General features: G+C 40.1%; 1 protein-coding gene across 17 annotated transcripts in view; it reads left to right on the top strand.

Annotated features, from left to right (window-relative positions):
* Nucleotides 1–16,065, top strand: part of TANC2 (tetratricopeptide repeat, ankyrin repeat and coiled-coil containing 2) — a 693,994-nt gene that overhangs the window by 426,538 nt on the left and 251,391 nt on the right. For 12 of the 17 annotated variants that reach the window (XM_073325985.1, XM_073325979.1, XM_073325984.1 and 9 more), the window contains one exon: nucleotides 11,283–11,393. The exons of the other annotated variants lie outside the window; for them this stretch is intronic. In XM_073325985.1, the coding sequence (XP_073182086.1) occupies nucleotides 11,283–11,393 (111 nt within the window). The remainder of the gene's footprint in view (nucleotides 1–11,282; nucleotides 11,394–16,065) is intronic. 17 annotated transcript variants of the gene reach the window in all.

Here is a 16,065-nt window from a genome sequence, read left to right on the forward strand (position 1 = left end):
TTGAGCTAAGCTTCCTTGGGAGCTGTTAATGGGGTTAGTAGGTCAAGGGAATTCAAGTAACCAGAGTGATCACTTAAGGTGAGCTATTACCAGCAGGAGAGCGGGGGGGGGTGGGGGGGGGGAATCTGTAGCTCACGAAAGCTTATGCTCAAATAAATTTGTTAGTCTCTAAGGTGCCACAAGTACTCCTTTTCTTTTTGTGAATACAGACTAACACGGCTGCTACTCTGAAACCCAGCATATAATTGGTAAACTGGTCAGTCAGTCAATTTTATTTATCCAGAAACATTCCCAACAACTTTTTTGTGACACCCATTGCAGTCATTGTGGACTGCTTCATTTCTACTGAACTGTTTGGCTGATATTTCCTTGTAGGGATTTGTCTGTTGATCTCACAGATAGAAGGGCTAAAACAGCTAAAAAATCAGGCTTTAAATCCGGTCTTTTCTGCATGGTCATGATGTGTCTTACAAGTGTCCAAGTTTGGTGCCTAGGAGATGGTTACAACCTAGGTGTTCAGTCTGCTTTCTCTCTCAAATTGAACATTTGAAAATTGGGAGGGATATCTCAAACTTACTGATCTGGGGTGGAAAGGGACTCTTCAGGACCAGTCAGCTGAGTCAGATACTGAGCATTTAACACCATTGACCTTGGGAGTCATCTTGACTCCAGAGAGGCTAAGGCCCAGATTCACAAGGCACTTAAGTTGCAATTTTTGGCTCCACTGCAAACCACAAAACTCCCACTGAACTCTGTAGCTGCCTAAACTCACCCAGCACCTAAATTTTCAGGGTAAAAGTTCCCTGGGTGCCTAAGTTTCTGCCTCTGGGCATATGCCCTGCTGCCTCATTGTAGGCGTCTGGATGCCTATCTCCCACCTAAGACCCAGAGTGAGCCATGAACTGGGAGAAGATAGGCATTCGCCCACCTATCCTGCGTGCAAGGCCCAATCTGGTAGGCATGCTCAGAGGCTGCCTACCGAATCAGGCCCATTTGAAGAGGAGGTGTTGCCCACCTTATAATTTTTAGGCCAGTGCTAAGAACATACGAATGGCCATATTGGGTCAGACCAAAGGTCCTTCTAGCTCAGAATCCTGTCTTTTGACAGTGGTGAATGCCAGGTGCCCCAAAGGGAATGAACAGAACAGATAATCATCAAGTGATCCATCCCCTGTTGCCAATTCCCAGCTTCTGGCAAGCAGACACTAGGGACACCATCTCTGCCCATCCTGGCTAATAGCCATTGGTGGACCTATCCTCCATGAGTTTATCTAGTTCTTTTTTGAACCCTGTTATAGTCTTGGCCTTCACAACATCCTCTGGCAAGGAGTTCCACAGGTTGACTGTGCATTGTGTGAAAAAATACTTCCTTTTGTTTGTTTTAAACCTACTGCCTATTAATTTCATTTGGTGACCCCTAGTTCTTTTGTTATGAGAAGGAGTAAACACTTCCTTATTTACTTCCCCACACCAGTCATGATTTTATAGAGCTCTAGACCCCCATCATTTGAGATATATTATCAGTTGGGATTATGTTTTCCAGTGTGTTACTTTGCATTTATCAATATTGAATTTCATCTTCCAATTTATTGCCCAGTCACCCAATTTTGAGAGATCCTTTTTGTAGCTCTTCGCAGTCTGCCTGGGACTTAACTATCTTCAGTAGAATCATAGAATATCAGGGTAGGAAGGGACCTCAGGAGGTCATCTAGTCCAACCCCCTGCTCAAAGCAGGACCAATCCCCAATTAAATCATTCCAGCCAGGGCTTTGTCAAGCCTGACCTTAAAAACTTCTAAGGAAGGAGATTCCACCACCTCCCTAGGTAACGCATTCCAGTGTTTCACCACCCTCCTAGTGAAAAAGTTTTTCCTAATATCCAACCTAAACCTCCCCCACTACAACTTGAGACCATTACTCCTCGTTCTGTCATCAGCTACCACTGAGAACAGTCTAGATCCAACCTCTTTGGAACCCCCTTTCAAGCAGACTAAACAATCCCAGTTCCCTCAGCCTCTCCTCATAAGTCATGTGTTCCAGTCCCCTAATAATTTTTGTTGCCCTCCGCTGGACGTTTTCCAATTTTTCCACATCCTTCTTGTAGTGTGGGGTCCAAAACTGGACACAGTACTCCAGATGAGGCCTCACCAATGTCGAATAGAGGGGAATGATCACGTCCCTCAATTTGCTGGCAGTGCCCCTACTTATACATCCCAAAATGCCATTGGCCTTCTTGGCAACAAGGGCACACTGTTGACTCATATCCAGCTTCTCGTCCATTGTAACCCCTAGGTCCTTTTCTGCAGAACTCCTGCCTAGCCATTTGGTCCCTAGTCTGTAGCGGAGCATGGGATTCTTCCATCCTAAGTGCAGGACTCTGCACTTGTCCTTGTTGAACCTCATTAGATTTCTTTTGGCCCAATCCTCTAATTTCTCCAGGGCCCTGTGTATCGCATCCCTACCCTCCAGCGTATCTACCTCTCCTCCCAGTTTAGTGTCATCTGCAAACTTGCAGAGGGTGCAATCCACACCATCCTCCAGATCATTTATGAAGATATTGAACAAAACCGGCCCAAGGACTGACTCTTGGGGCACTCCGCTTGATACCGGCTGCCAACTAGACATGAAGCCATTGATCACTACCCATTGAGCCCGACAATCTACCAGCTTTCTATCCACCTTATAGTCCATTCATCCAGCCCATACTTCTTTAACTTGCTGGCAAGAATACTGTGGGAGACCATGTCAAAAGCTTTGCTAAAGTCAAGGGTTGGAAGGGACCTCAGGAGGTCATCTAGTCCAACCCCCTGCTCAAAGCAGGACCAATCCCCAATTAAATCACCCCAGCCAGGGCTTTGTCAAGCCTGACCTTAAAAACTTCTAGGGAGGGAGATTCCACCACCTCCCTAGGTAACGCATTCCAGTGTTTCACCACCCTCCTAGTGAAAAAGTTTTTCCTAATATCCAACCTAAACCTCCGCCACTGCAACTTGAGACCATTACTCCTTGTCCTGTCCTCTTCTACCACTGAGAATAGTCTAGAACCATTCTCTTTGGAACCACCTCTCAGGTAGTTGAAAGCAGCTATCAAATCCCCCCTCATTCTTCTCTTCTGCAGACTAAACAATCCCAGTTCCCTCAGCCTCTCCTCATAAGTCATGTGTTCCAGACCCCTAATCATTTTTGTTGCCCTTCGCTGGACTCTCTCCAATTTTTCCACATCCTTCTTCTAGTGTGGGGCCCAAAACTGCACACAGTACTCCAGATGAGGCCTCACCAATGTCGAAAAGAGGGGAACGATCACGTCCCTCGATCTGCTGGCTATGCCCCTACTTATACATCCCAAAATGCCATTGGCCTTCTTGGCAACAAGGGCACACTGTTGACTCATATCCAGCTTCTCATCCACTGTCACCCCTAGGTCCTTTTCTGCAGAACTGCTGCCGAGCCATTCGGTCCCTAGTCTGTAGCGGTGCATGGGATTCTTCCATCCTAATTGCAAGACTCTGTCCTTGTCCTTGTTAAACCTCATCAGATTTCTTTTGGCCCAATCCTCCAATTTGTCTAGGTCCCTCTGTATCCTATCCCTACCCTCCAGCGTATCTACCTCTCCTCCCAGTTTAGTGTCATCTGCAAACTTGCTGAGAGTGCAATCCATCCCATCCTCCAGATCATTTATGAAGATATTGAACAAAACCGGCCCGAGGACCGACCCTTGGGGCACTCCACTTGATACCGGCTGCCAACTGGACATGGAGCCATTGATCACTACTTGTTGAGCCCGACAATCTAGCCAACTTTCTACCCACCTTATAGTCCATTCATCCAGCCCATATTTCTTTAACTTGCTGGCAAGAATACTGTAGGAGACTGTGTCAAAAGCTTTGCTAAAGTCAAGGAATAACACATCCACCGCTTTCCCCTCATCCACAGAGCCAATTATCTCGTCATAGAAGGCAATTAGCTTAGTCAGGCATGATTTGCCCTTGGTGAATCCATGCTGACTGTTCCTGATCACTTTCCTCTCCTCTAAGTGCTTCAGAATTAATTCCTTGAGGACCTGATCCATGATTTTTCCAGGGACTGAGGTGAGGCTGACTGGCCTGTAGTTCCCAGGATCCTCCTTCTTCCCTTTTTTAAAGATGGGCACTACATTAGCCTTTTTCCAGTCATCCGGGACTTCCCCAGATCGCCATGAGTTTTCAAAGATAATGGCCAATGGCTCTGCAATCACATCCGCCAACTCCTTTAGCACTCTCGGATGCAGCGCATCCGGCCCCATGGACTTGTGCTCGTCCAGCTTTTCTAAATAGTCCCGAACCACTTCTTTCTGCACAGAGGGCTGGTCACCTCCTCCGCATGCTGTGCTGCCCAGTGCAGTAGTCTGGGAGCTGACCTTGTTCATGAAGACAGAGGCAAAAAAAGCATTGAGTACATTAGCTTTTTCCACATCCTCTGTCACTAGGTTGCCTTCCTCATTCAGGAAGGGGCCCACACTTTCCTTGACTTTCTTCTCGTTGCTAACATACCTGAAGAAACCCTTCTTGTTACTCTTAACATCTCTTGCTAGCTGCAACTCCAGGTGTGATTTGGCCTTCCTGATTTCACTCCTGCATCCCCGAGCAATATTTTTATACTGTTCCCTGGTCATTTGTCCAGTCATATGATTTCAAATTAAAACACCAGAGCAGAAATCTTTCTTTGATGTATAATTGCAGTGGAACAACCCATTGTTATGGAAATAATTTCAAAGTGTGAAGCACCATCTACTGAAACATCAGAGAGCTAGAAGTGCTAAAACGTATTAAAATGTTATTTCACTGAATACCTTTTGTAAGCTGCTGGCTGCTCGTATTGAAGTTATTGGCAAAAACTTCCATTCACTTCTGGGGAAGCAGGAGTTGGCCATAAGAGATGCACTCAGAAATTTAGATTACATCTTATTGAACAATGGTTAGTAATAAACAAAGTATAGAAGAGGAACATTGTGGGTAAAAGATTTTTTGAGTATCCAAACTAAATCCTTGAAGCAACAAGTTGTTAAAAATGTTTTGATTTCCAAGTTAGTACTAAAGGAAATGAGAGTTTTAGGTCTTCAAATCCAATTCTTCTCTTTCATGTAGATCTTCCAATTTGGATACACGTGTACTGGGAAAATGTTAAGCTTTGCAAAGCTATTGTCTGGACTGTTAAAGCGTTTAGAGACAAGTTGTTTCAAGAGGTCACTAAGTTTGTATTTCCTTTTCTTCACACTGAACATTTTATATGAAGCCCCTTTCCTCATAGCGCTTCATTTAAACACTGGATTTTCACCAACTAAAGGTGCGTAATAGAACTGTTGATTTATTCAACTCCTTTGTAATAACAACAGAATTGTGAATCTGAAACTACCTCATTGCTGTTTGTTTGTACAAAAGGTTTTTTATCTGTACTGATACCAGAAACAGTCCTAGAATTATTTCTGCTCTCCTGCTATTCCTGATAGTGTTAATGGGATGATCCCAGAGATTCTGAACAAAAAAATATAAAACATGCCTTATAAGGTTCTGTAAATTTATAAGAAAGCAGGATATTTCACCTTTGTAATGTCGGAATTAAATCACTGTATCACTCTGATTCCTGACCAAAGGTGTCAAAAACTGACAGTAACTAACATGGCAGCAAGTAATACTATCAATAGACATGATTTAAAAACAACATTCAGTGTTTGATGGAGTAGTTATGCAGAGTACATCTTTCAAATAAACAAATTATATTGTTTTAATAGAGTTTAAGTAATGATAAGGTTCACTGAAAAACCCCATCAGAAGTCTAGGGATTGCTGTTTTCATGTTGTCCTCAATACATGGTTCTTCGGTAGATTTTTTTTAAAAAACAGTACTTTTGTGGTTTGGTTCAGCTGGTCAATCATCAGAACCGCATGGAGTTCATTTAAGGGTATTGACATACTTCTGCTATGACTTTATACGTAGCAATATTGTGGATGAGTCTCAAAAGTTAATATTTATGGCTATACATAAAAACTAACAATAGAGACAAAACAAACAAAACCCAGTAACAACTACTAGTACTTGATTGTAGGATTTTGCTTAGAACTGGTTACTTCAGCTTACTCATTTTAGTAGGTGTCACAGGCTATAATTGATATCAGGTTTTAAAATGAAATTTTTGGGAACTGTCATAAAAACACTGGCTGTACTGTATCCACTCTAATAACTGGTTCTTAAAAGAATTAATTTTGTGTTTGGTGGCTCACATTTGCAACTGTGTTAGGATTGTTCTCTGGTAGGAATTTACAATAGCAAATGGTTCCTTCTCTTTGTGAACAAATTGTTCTTTTGTTGTGTTCTGTTTTTCTTACCGGATTTAATTTTTAATCTGAAATATTTGTATGCTTTCTAAAGCAATTATGAATATGTACTTCAGGCTTTTATTGACACTTTTTAAGCAGAAGTGCTCAGTTCAGATTTCACTGAAGATTTGATGTTCTCTTTAAGTATTTGAAATCTTTTATTTTTTACCCTTTGTACACATTCTATTTCTTAATCTAAAATCATAGGCAGGCATCAAAGAATTGCTTTTAATTATATGATATATAGCCTTTCAGCAATTGTATGTGATCACTGACATAAGTGTGACTTTTTATTCATGCTATATTAACAATAGAATAAACAATAGATATTATTTTAATTAGCGATATTGCATTTTTCTTTTGCCCAACATTACAATACATACCAATAACATATCAAATCATAGATACAATATGAAATGGAAAAGAACAGAAATCAATATCACAAGTTTGTAAAATTAGTTAAGAAAGGAGGAGGAAAAGAGGAAGACATGTAGATTGAAGACCATGTGACTGTTTTAGAGAAAAGAATCCCTTGTAATGTTCCTTAGAGCTGAATGAATTTAGCAAGGATTTTCTAGACGAGGACATATCTTTCAGAAGCAATTTTTCAAACTTGGTTAAGTCACTGAAAGTTATTAAAGAAATCGCTTTACAATTGGCTACTTCATTTTGGGCAGTGGTTTTAAAAACATCTATCAGTGTCTTTACAGCTATAGCTATATCTACATAAAGGGCACTAACTTTTCCAATAAAGGGTGCAAACACATCTCTGTTAAATTGTACATGAAGCAACATACTTGTGACCAAAGCCTCAACTTAGCAGATGTCGAAACTACACTATGAATAATAGAAAGGCACGTAAGACATGGCACAGGTGCTTGACCAAACTCTTCTGTCCTGGTTCAAGTTATGTTGTCTGAATGTCAGAGAGAATTTTACTGCAACCCCTCTGGGGATACCTTGTTCAAGTTTGGTCTGTTAAGGAATTTTATAGTTTTGTAGTGAAAGAGTAAAATTCAGTTAGTCTCCCATCTGTGACAACCTTTCATCCTCCCAGGTCCCCTTCTTTTCCCTTTTCTTTTTCTTTTCCTCTGTTCAATGTAAAGAAGGGCGAGTTCAGTACACTGAGGGATAGGCAGGGATGAGCAGTTACATGTGGTTTTACAATCAAGAAAGTTTCAAGATTTTTAGTTGAAGAAATTGAATTTAAAATGGCTCCAGGACTTTCATATTTATCTGGCTGACTATGGCTGCCCCGTTCGTACATGGTACAGTTTCTCTGTCTCAGAATGATATTTGATGTGGACATTATGCAATAGTTATGACTAATATTTTTTTCCCCACAAAAAGTGAATCACAGAAACCAGATGGCTCAGGGAACTGGGAATGGGGTACAAAGCCTTTCATTTCTTTTCACTGAATCCAATCCAATCCAGGGTAGCAGTGACCTAAGTAATCTGACAGCACTTCATGTTCCCAGTCTATTTCCAGACTGAGATCCACTTCAGTAAAATCAGCATTGAATGGGCCATAGAGACAGTATTACCCTCCGGCCTCCGTTAGTTAGTCGTATCTCCAGGCCAAGGCTGAGGTACAGTGGCAGCGTGCTCCTGAGTCGGGATGGGGAGTAGCATGCAGTGCTGTTGTACTGCTTTTTTTTTTTCTTTTTCTTTTTTTTTTGTTCAGATGAATAGAGGACTGCAGGCTGCCTTGTTTTCAGTCCAGCACTTTTCACCAAGTTCATTTCAATATAAGCAGGAGAGATTTAGTCATTTTGATGATTCACTTTTACCCCTTTGTTGGGTTAACAAGATTTGATTTATATTTAATCCAGGATAGGCACACCGCTGCTGTTAGCAATGTAGGGAGTTGTACTCTGTGAAATAAAGATATGACATCAAGAAAAGGATGTAATACTAACTGTTCTATATGTTAAAAGAACAGGAAGACTTGTGGCACCTTAGAGACTAACCAATTTATTTGAGCATAAGCTTTTGTGAGCTACAGCTCACTTCATCGGATGCATTCGATGAAGTGAGCTGTAGCTCACGAAAGCTTATATTCAAATAAATTGGTTAGTCTCTAAGGTGCCACAAGTCCTCCTTTTCTTTTTGCGAATACAGACTAACACGGCTGCTACTCTGAAACCTGTTTTATATGTTGTATGGAACATATTTTAAAATGTACTTCCTTGGGCCCTGATTCAGGAAAGCATCCCTGTTCATGACACCACTTAAGTACATGCTTAAATCCCGTTGAAGTCAATGGGACATAATCCTATGCATAAATGTTCAGAACAGGAATGGACTAATACATGTACTTATATATTTTCCTGAGTTGGCCCTAAATGAGGAAGAGGGGAAGATGAAAATTTGACAAGACGCAGAGTGTCAGAGTTGTGAAGAAGGGCAAAATTTTAAAAAACATTTTTAAATGCATGTCATGGTCATAACACACTTTACATGTGCATCTGTTTTTATGGAATTTATATAAGATTGAACTCTAAATAAATATATTAATAAAAGAAAGAGACCTCTGAGATCTAGAAAGCAGATGTAAGTAGGGTAAGGGACACACAATGAATGATGGAAAAGAATGCTTTGATTTGTGTATTTTACTTCCTCTCCCCACAAATGTACAAGAATTAAATCAGTGATTCCGTCTTGCGGTCCTCATGACACAAAGTAACCACGTAAGCCTCAATCTTATGATTTATGATGCTACCTGAATTCCTTGATGAATGTGCAGTTGGGGCACATCATTTCTTTTTATGTGAGGTTGCTATATGTGCTGTGCTGCAATAACTCCTTTTTATTTAGTGTCAGGTAAATGTAGCTTTACATAACTCCTGGCTCTAAAATTGGTTAGCCAGAAACTATTATGGAGAGAAAGACAAGCTTTACTTCTTTATAAGCTGTATTAAAATCCTTCCAGTGTTTACTTAAACAGTGTCAAAATGATGCTTGTATTCTTTATTTCATCTAAGGATGTGTTGTATGCCATACAAAATCTTAGTAAATAGGAAGAATAATGTTACTGGACTCTCCTCAGTGGAATGAAACCTAAATTTCAGTGCATGCGTTTGTGAAAGAACAATTACAGCTGCAATATTAGTAAAATGATCTGTGTGGGATGATTATCTGGGTTGGTTCTAAATGTTACAATAGTATTCTCCTCAAAGTTACCTGTTTTCATCAAAGTCTCCTCTTCTATCACCATAGTAGAATTCTGGGAACCATTTTTGTGTTGCTGGCTGTTTTTACAAACTCTCAGCTAACTGATGGAATTTTTATCATTTCCATACTGATGACTTGGAATTTTAAACTTATCATATTGCATGGTGTGGGCTGTGTTGCACAGCATATGCTAGGAGCCCAGAGTGATTGTAGTACATATATTCAGTATCACCCAATGTGTGGTTGTATTCAGAAAAGTGACAGTATAGAAATGGCACCTTCTTAGTCATCAGCTCAACTCCCCTGGAACACATTCTGTTCTCAGTTACACCAGTGTAAATTCTGAGTAATTGTACTGAAGTCATTGGAGTTGCTCAGCATTTATAGCAATGTAACAGAGAGCAGAATTTGGTCCCCTGCATGTATTCTGTCTCATAGCTCTCTCTGCTTTTGTGCTTAATGTAATTTTTTCCTCTTTTTCTTTCTGTTAGTACTGTAGAAACAATGCAGTTAGAGAAAGTGAGCTGGATTGTATTCCTTCTTTTGCATCCGCAGAACCATTACTTAATTTCCAGTCACGCAGGAGGTCAGTTAACCCTGCAGTTACATGCAGTAGCAACAATGAGATTCATAGCTGCCATTACGGGTATTATTTGACCTGTAGAGCCTTTATTACACGTGATAGTACATGAGAAGGAAAGAACCCAGCTTGACTTTCAATTCCCAGATTTAAAACTTGCAGGACTGGCAGGTATAAAAGAATCTTTTTAATTGTAAATTGAGGATATTTGAGTTGCTGAGACATTAAACCTGGTGACCAAGTAACTTTTCAGATTACACTCGGACGTCAGTGGATTTGTGAGAGTTCCATTCAGTTGTAATTTTCATAATAATTCCACTTTGAATATTGTATAACTTTATCCAATAATTTCTGCATATATTAACTATTTTCCTAGATTTGTTTCTAGTGGCTAGCAAGAATTTTTGTTTAAAACCTCAGCATTGAAAGTGTTTTTATAAATTGTATTTCATTACACACAAACATCCTAAAGCCTAATGCCTTTCACAGTGCTCGCAGCTCAAATTTGTTGCTAAAATCACGTTGCTGTAAAAGTCAATGTTTCCTTACAGTATCAGCTCAGGCAATATCTTGGCCAAAGAAAAAAATACATTTTTGCTTCTTTCTTTTAACTCTCTTATACTTAGCGCTTGCAAGGCTAAGAAGCGACATGATCAATTTCCTTCTTAAGCTGTGTAGTCAGATAACTCATATTTAAAACTGAATTTCCTAGAGCAGAAGATACTGAGTGCCACTGATATTTTGAAGTTGAAGTTTCTGTTCAAAGGAATCATTTTAATTATTTAACAATTCAAAATGCCTTAAAACTTAGCAGGCTCTGTTTTCCTCTCTATGATCTTAGCCTTTCTATAGTTGTTGAATCCAGGTTCATTTGTTCCTCATAAAAGATTAATTTTAGAGAGGGGCTGGGAAAAAAGCCAGTGTTTAGACAACCAAGAACTGTGCTTCAGTGCTTGCACACTTTAAAGTAAGACTTTGCAGTTTGTTGTAGCTTTTGAACAAGCCCATCTCCTTTGTGAAGAATGCAGATCATTTTTTTTCTGGCATGCACAAAATAAAGGGTAACTTAATATGAGTCCGACACAGTGTGTCATTTAGTTAAGTGCTTCCATCTGTTGCCTGCTGTTTCCCTTACTCTTGACCTCTCTTTCTTTCTTCCCCCTCCTTCTCCTTAGCCCCCCTGAGGAAGGCAAAGTTTGTTGAGAGCCCTCGAATCCCAGAGTCTGAGCTTGGCTCACCAACGCTCACTTCAGCACAGAAACTGGACGTTGATGCATACTGCCCTGGTAAGCATGCATGCAAAGCGTTTAGGACGGGCCCTTCCAGCACAGCACAGTTTCATATGCATTGTGCCCCCTTTTTCTAAATATTTGTTTGGCCCTTCCCCCAACCTAGGTTTATGGACTGACCCACTTGGCTGGGTGGCAGTCTCTAATTGATATCTGTACTTTATTTGTCACTTGTGGTTGTGTGTTCATGCGACACATTCCCCCCTAAAGTATGAAGAAGTTACTACAGAGTTGATTTTAAGTGAATAAAAGCTGATCAAACAGGCATACTCTCTTAAGGCTGATTTTTGTTACTGACATATCTTCAGAAATACTGGAATAAAACACATACTTCTGGTGTATTCCATCATTAAATCATTTCATACATAAGCATAAATTCTTGTATATTTGCTATTAAGAACATCACATTTATTTCAGAGGAAGCCATTAATTTATGTACCCTGCAGAATTTAGGAACTCTCAAAATGTATGCATCTTGTTAGAGGCCTCTGTCGTAATCTGGTTAAAAACATAGTTGGAACTGAAGTATTTTATTTCCCTGAATTAACCTTATATTTTTCCGACTTTTTGGTCAGTTTATTTGGTAAATATTTTCAAGCACTCACAGGCTGCACACAGATGTGTGAATGCCATTACATTTTTATATAGCTGCATCTTGCTGAGAACTCAGTATCTTTTCCCAGATTCTTCTGAACTTGGACTAGTTGCTTGGCAACCTCATTAAGGTTGAGAAGATAGTTTATGGAGCTGTGTCAGAGATGTTACAGTTACAGTCGGCTGCAGATCAGGGCTTAAAGGAGCAGGAAATGTTCGTTTTCAGATCTTTGCTGAATTCTGTAATTTCCTCTTCTGGATGATGAGCTACAGGATCACATGATCAGCATATTCCTATGACAGAGTAAAATGGTACCAATTGCTTCCAAATATTCTGTGGCCATGTGGAATCTTGCCTTTAGAATCATGTCCAGGTAGAGAATGTGCCAGTACTTGAGTCAGTGTCAAAGGACAATATCACTTTTGTCAGAGATGTGTTTAAAGAAAATGAATGATTTGGAGAAAAGCTATATTGCACAGATATTCAGAGAGAACAGCTTTCTTTAATGCAATATGTTTGAAACAGAATAAAATTCTTACGGGAAAGTTGTTGATACTGGATCACTATGCTCAGAGAGTGCTTTCTTTGAGACCATATTTACTGTGAAAAGTGATCATTCTTTCTAAATGTATCAGTCAGTATTACAAACAGAATTTTACTGATATAACTTTTGCCCTTTCTATGTAATTAAAAACCTTCTACTGTGATGATCACAATTGGAAAAAAATACTATCATGGCTGTGTATTTATAAAGAACTGTAATTGAACTGCATAGTTTGCTTAAAAGGAATTAAGAACTACTCTCTCAAATTTAATATGACACAACTTTTGGAGGATGCAGACGCTTAAAGGCCTAGCAGGAGACAGTCAAGAAGCGCTGCTTTGACAGAGGAGTCTTGAATTTTGCCCTCTGTTTTGCTTCTATAGCTTGTTGATAGTGCGGATGAACATGTTAAAAATGTGTGAGGACTCTCAGCACCTCAACAACCGTAAAGTGTACTTAACAAAAAAAACAAAACAAAAAAGGCATGCCTCTGTGGATGTCAATGAGAAGCACTGGATTGAAGTAAAGACAGAGCCAGTAGATTATGGGAGGCCCAGAGGACATTTTTTGTGTGTAGATCCACATGTCAAGATATCTGTCGGGGGCGCCTGACCCCCTGCTGCCTGGTTGCACATTTGGCATCCAGCAGCTCTTTTAGCAGGAGAACTGCAGTTTATTGGATCCCAGAGACTGCAGAGTCTGAATGGCTATGCAGACTTGAAATGTGTAGTTATTTATTTGTTTGCAATCAATATGAGAAGTTCTACTGAATAGGACTAGAACAATCTATTGAGGAAGAACTTCTGAAACTGAGGCAGCCATTTGCACAGAAAAGGGAATTTGTATAGTGTGCGATTCGCTGTTTTCTTCCTCCTTCCCCCCTCATGCCTTGGAACATTAAAATGAGGTATGTACATGCAATCAATACTTCGTGGGTATTTACTCTTTTCTTTTGTGGTAGAATTGGGTTATGCTTTAACTATCTGGATCCAGAGTCCCTGCTGTGAAAACAGTGGTAACCTGAAGGCTGGAGCTCTTGCTTTCTACTAATAAATTTTTAAAAACCCTTATTCCTCTGTGAGTTTCTGCTTGATAGCATATAACCCTTGCTTACATGGAGGTGTTGTAACTAGCCCACTTTATTAAATGCCTAATAAATACTGTTGGGGGCACTGAAAAGGCTTCTAAAGCATTTGACTGTAAACGTTCTGATTCTGTTCTGTCCCGTGCTCTAGTGAAATTGCTGGGAGTGCAGGAATTCATGGTAGAAAATCTCAAGTACAGACTGTTAGAAAATATCTGTATTAAAGTAGATATTAGTTTGCAGTTAGGAACATAAAATGCACAGAACTCGTATTGCCATCTAGGTATGCATATGTGATAACAGGGTGGATTGGTGTGTTTTATTTTGTCTGTTAGATTTATACAAAGGAAAAAGAGCACCAATTTCTTCATTCTCGGTGCCCTTGATAGAACTTAAAATATCTAAAATCTAATCACTATGACTTAACTTTGGCAATTGACAGGCAAATGAAATATTGAAACACCCCCCCTTTTCTGCCACTAACCATCTCAAAATTCTCCACCTTCACAAATGCTAGGGGGAAAAGTTGAGCTTTGAAACAGGCCCTAAAGATCATAAAATTTGGACTTCTTTAAATAGGGCTGAGAAACACCAAAAGCTGAAATGTCCTCACAGAGAACACCTTGCCAGCAGCTCACCCTCTATTATACTACAAGTGCTTCAGCTCAAGCTTTGTCAGCGCAGAGTGGTTGTCCCACAGGTATGAAGGTCAACAGGCATGTAGAGATTTAGAAATCAAAAACACCTTTTTAAATTTCACCTGAAAACTAATAGTCTGCAACTAGTGCAGATCCTGGAATACCGGTATAATAGACTCACTGCATGATACTCCCATATGAGAAACAGACACCTGAACCCTGCACCAAGTTCAGTTTCAGTTGGTTATAAGATGTTGCTGTACATCAAGCAATGTAATCTTGAGCTGACAAAGGTATGGAAGACTGTTACAATATCTGCAGTTATAAGAAACAGTCACAGCCTCCTGATGGTGCATAAATGATAAAAAAACATCCTGAATATGGCTGAAACCTGATCTTCCAACTAGGTTCCATATAGTTCAAACCTGTACAACAAGAGATGGACACACACCTCAAGTTAAGGGACAGGTGTTATCCACATGCCTTTGTCAACCAGGATCACCTCAGTTCTTCTGTGGACTGAGCTTCAACTAGCTAAACCTCATCCTGCCCCCATCCCAGGCAGACACAGGGTAAGGTTAGTGTTGGGTATTTTATTCCTCCTTATTAGTTCTGCCCCTCACAAAACCACAAGAGGATCCTTGGACCTGTAAGTCAGTGTTTTGGGCCCTTTAAGGCTAGCTTATGGCTCAGTTCAACTCTGACTCTGTTGAAGCAGCAAGGCATTCTGGGCTTGCATTTCTGGGGAAGCTGAGATTAAAGGCTGTAGCAAGGAATACTGGGAAAGAAGGCAGATGAGGTCACTACTCATAACAGAGACAGATCAGGAAGGGGGCAGGACCTTCATTGATTCTGGAAAAGGCTTGGCTAGGGTAGAGGGTCCAGGAGAAAAACCTTGGGAAGGAGTTGATGGCTGGAGAAAGAGCTTTCTAAAACTCATAAGAGGAAGGGTAAGGAGCTCTGGAGAGGTGGAAGTCTACACAAAGACAGACAGGGCTGGGAGCTGGTCATAGAGAGACCTGACCCTGACATACAAGCATGAGAGGGGTTGGAGTGTACTCTGGGCAGCAGAAGTCCATAGGCAGTTTGGAGACTGTTGTGAGTCTTGCCCAACATCATATGGGACTTTTCTATCATAGTGCATATACACAAGAATACCAAATTAAGGTTGCCGTGGCAACCTTAATTTTGGCATGTCCTCACTTTTGAGATCTGAACTTTGCAATCTGAATGCAGTTTAAACAAAATAAAACAGTTTTGTATTAATATGCCTAAAAAGACCAAACTTGGTGCATCATCTCGAGGATGGTTAGAATATATAGAGAAAATGATTGATCCTAGCCTGACTTATACGGGGTGGTACAGAAAGGTACATTAAAGAGAGAGATCGGTCCCCATAAGAATACAAGCAGTTTTTATGCACAAAATATTTTCAAAGGAATTTGAAATAATTTCTTTAATATTTGACCTGTTTAAACCCTCTTCTAAAATGCCTGTGTTCTCTGAAGGACTTTATCAAGTACTGTCAAAACATAGGTATCCTTGAAGTGTAAAGTTAAAGAAAAGAAGAAAAAAATACAAGGATAAAGATACATTTGAGTAGGGGTAGCAATAATTTGTAATGCCATCTGTGATGGGTAGTCTAATTAGTAATACACTTAAAGGCCATTTAATACAGTAAATAGTGATGAGAGGAGAACATTACCTACTCTGCATGTAGAAATAGTCATCTTGGTTTGTGGTGCCTCGGGATGGAATTTTGCTCAGTGCTAAAATGTTTATTTTTAAATGTCAGGCATGTTTCAGCA

This window comes from Lepidochelys kempii, chromosome 27, assembly GCF_965140265.1.
Source record: "Lepidochelys kempii isolate rLepKem1 chromosome 27, rLepKem1.hap2, whole genome shotgun sequence".
Lineage (NCBI taxonomy): Eukaryota > Metazoa > Chordata > Testudines > Cheloniidae > Lepidochelys > Lepidochelys kempii.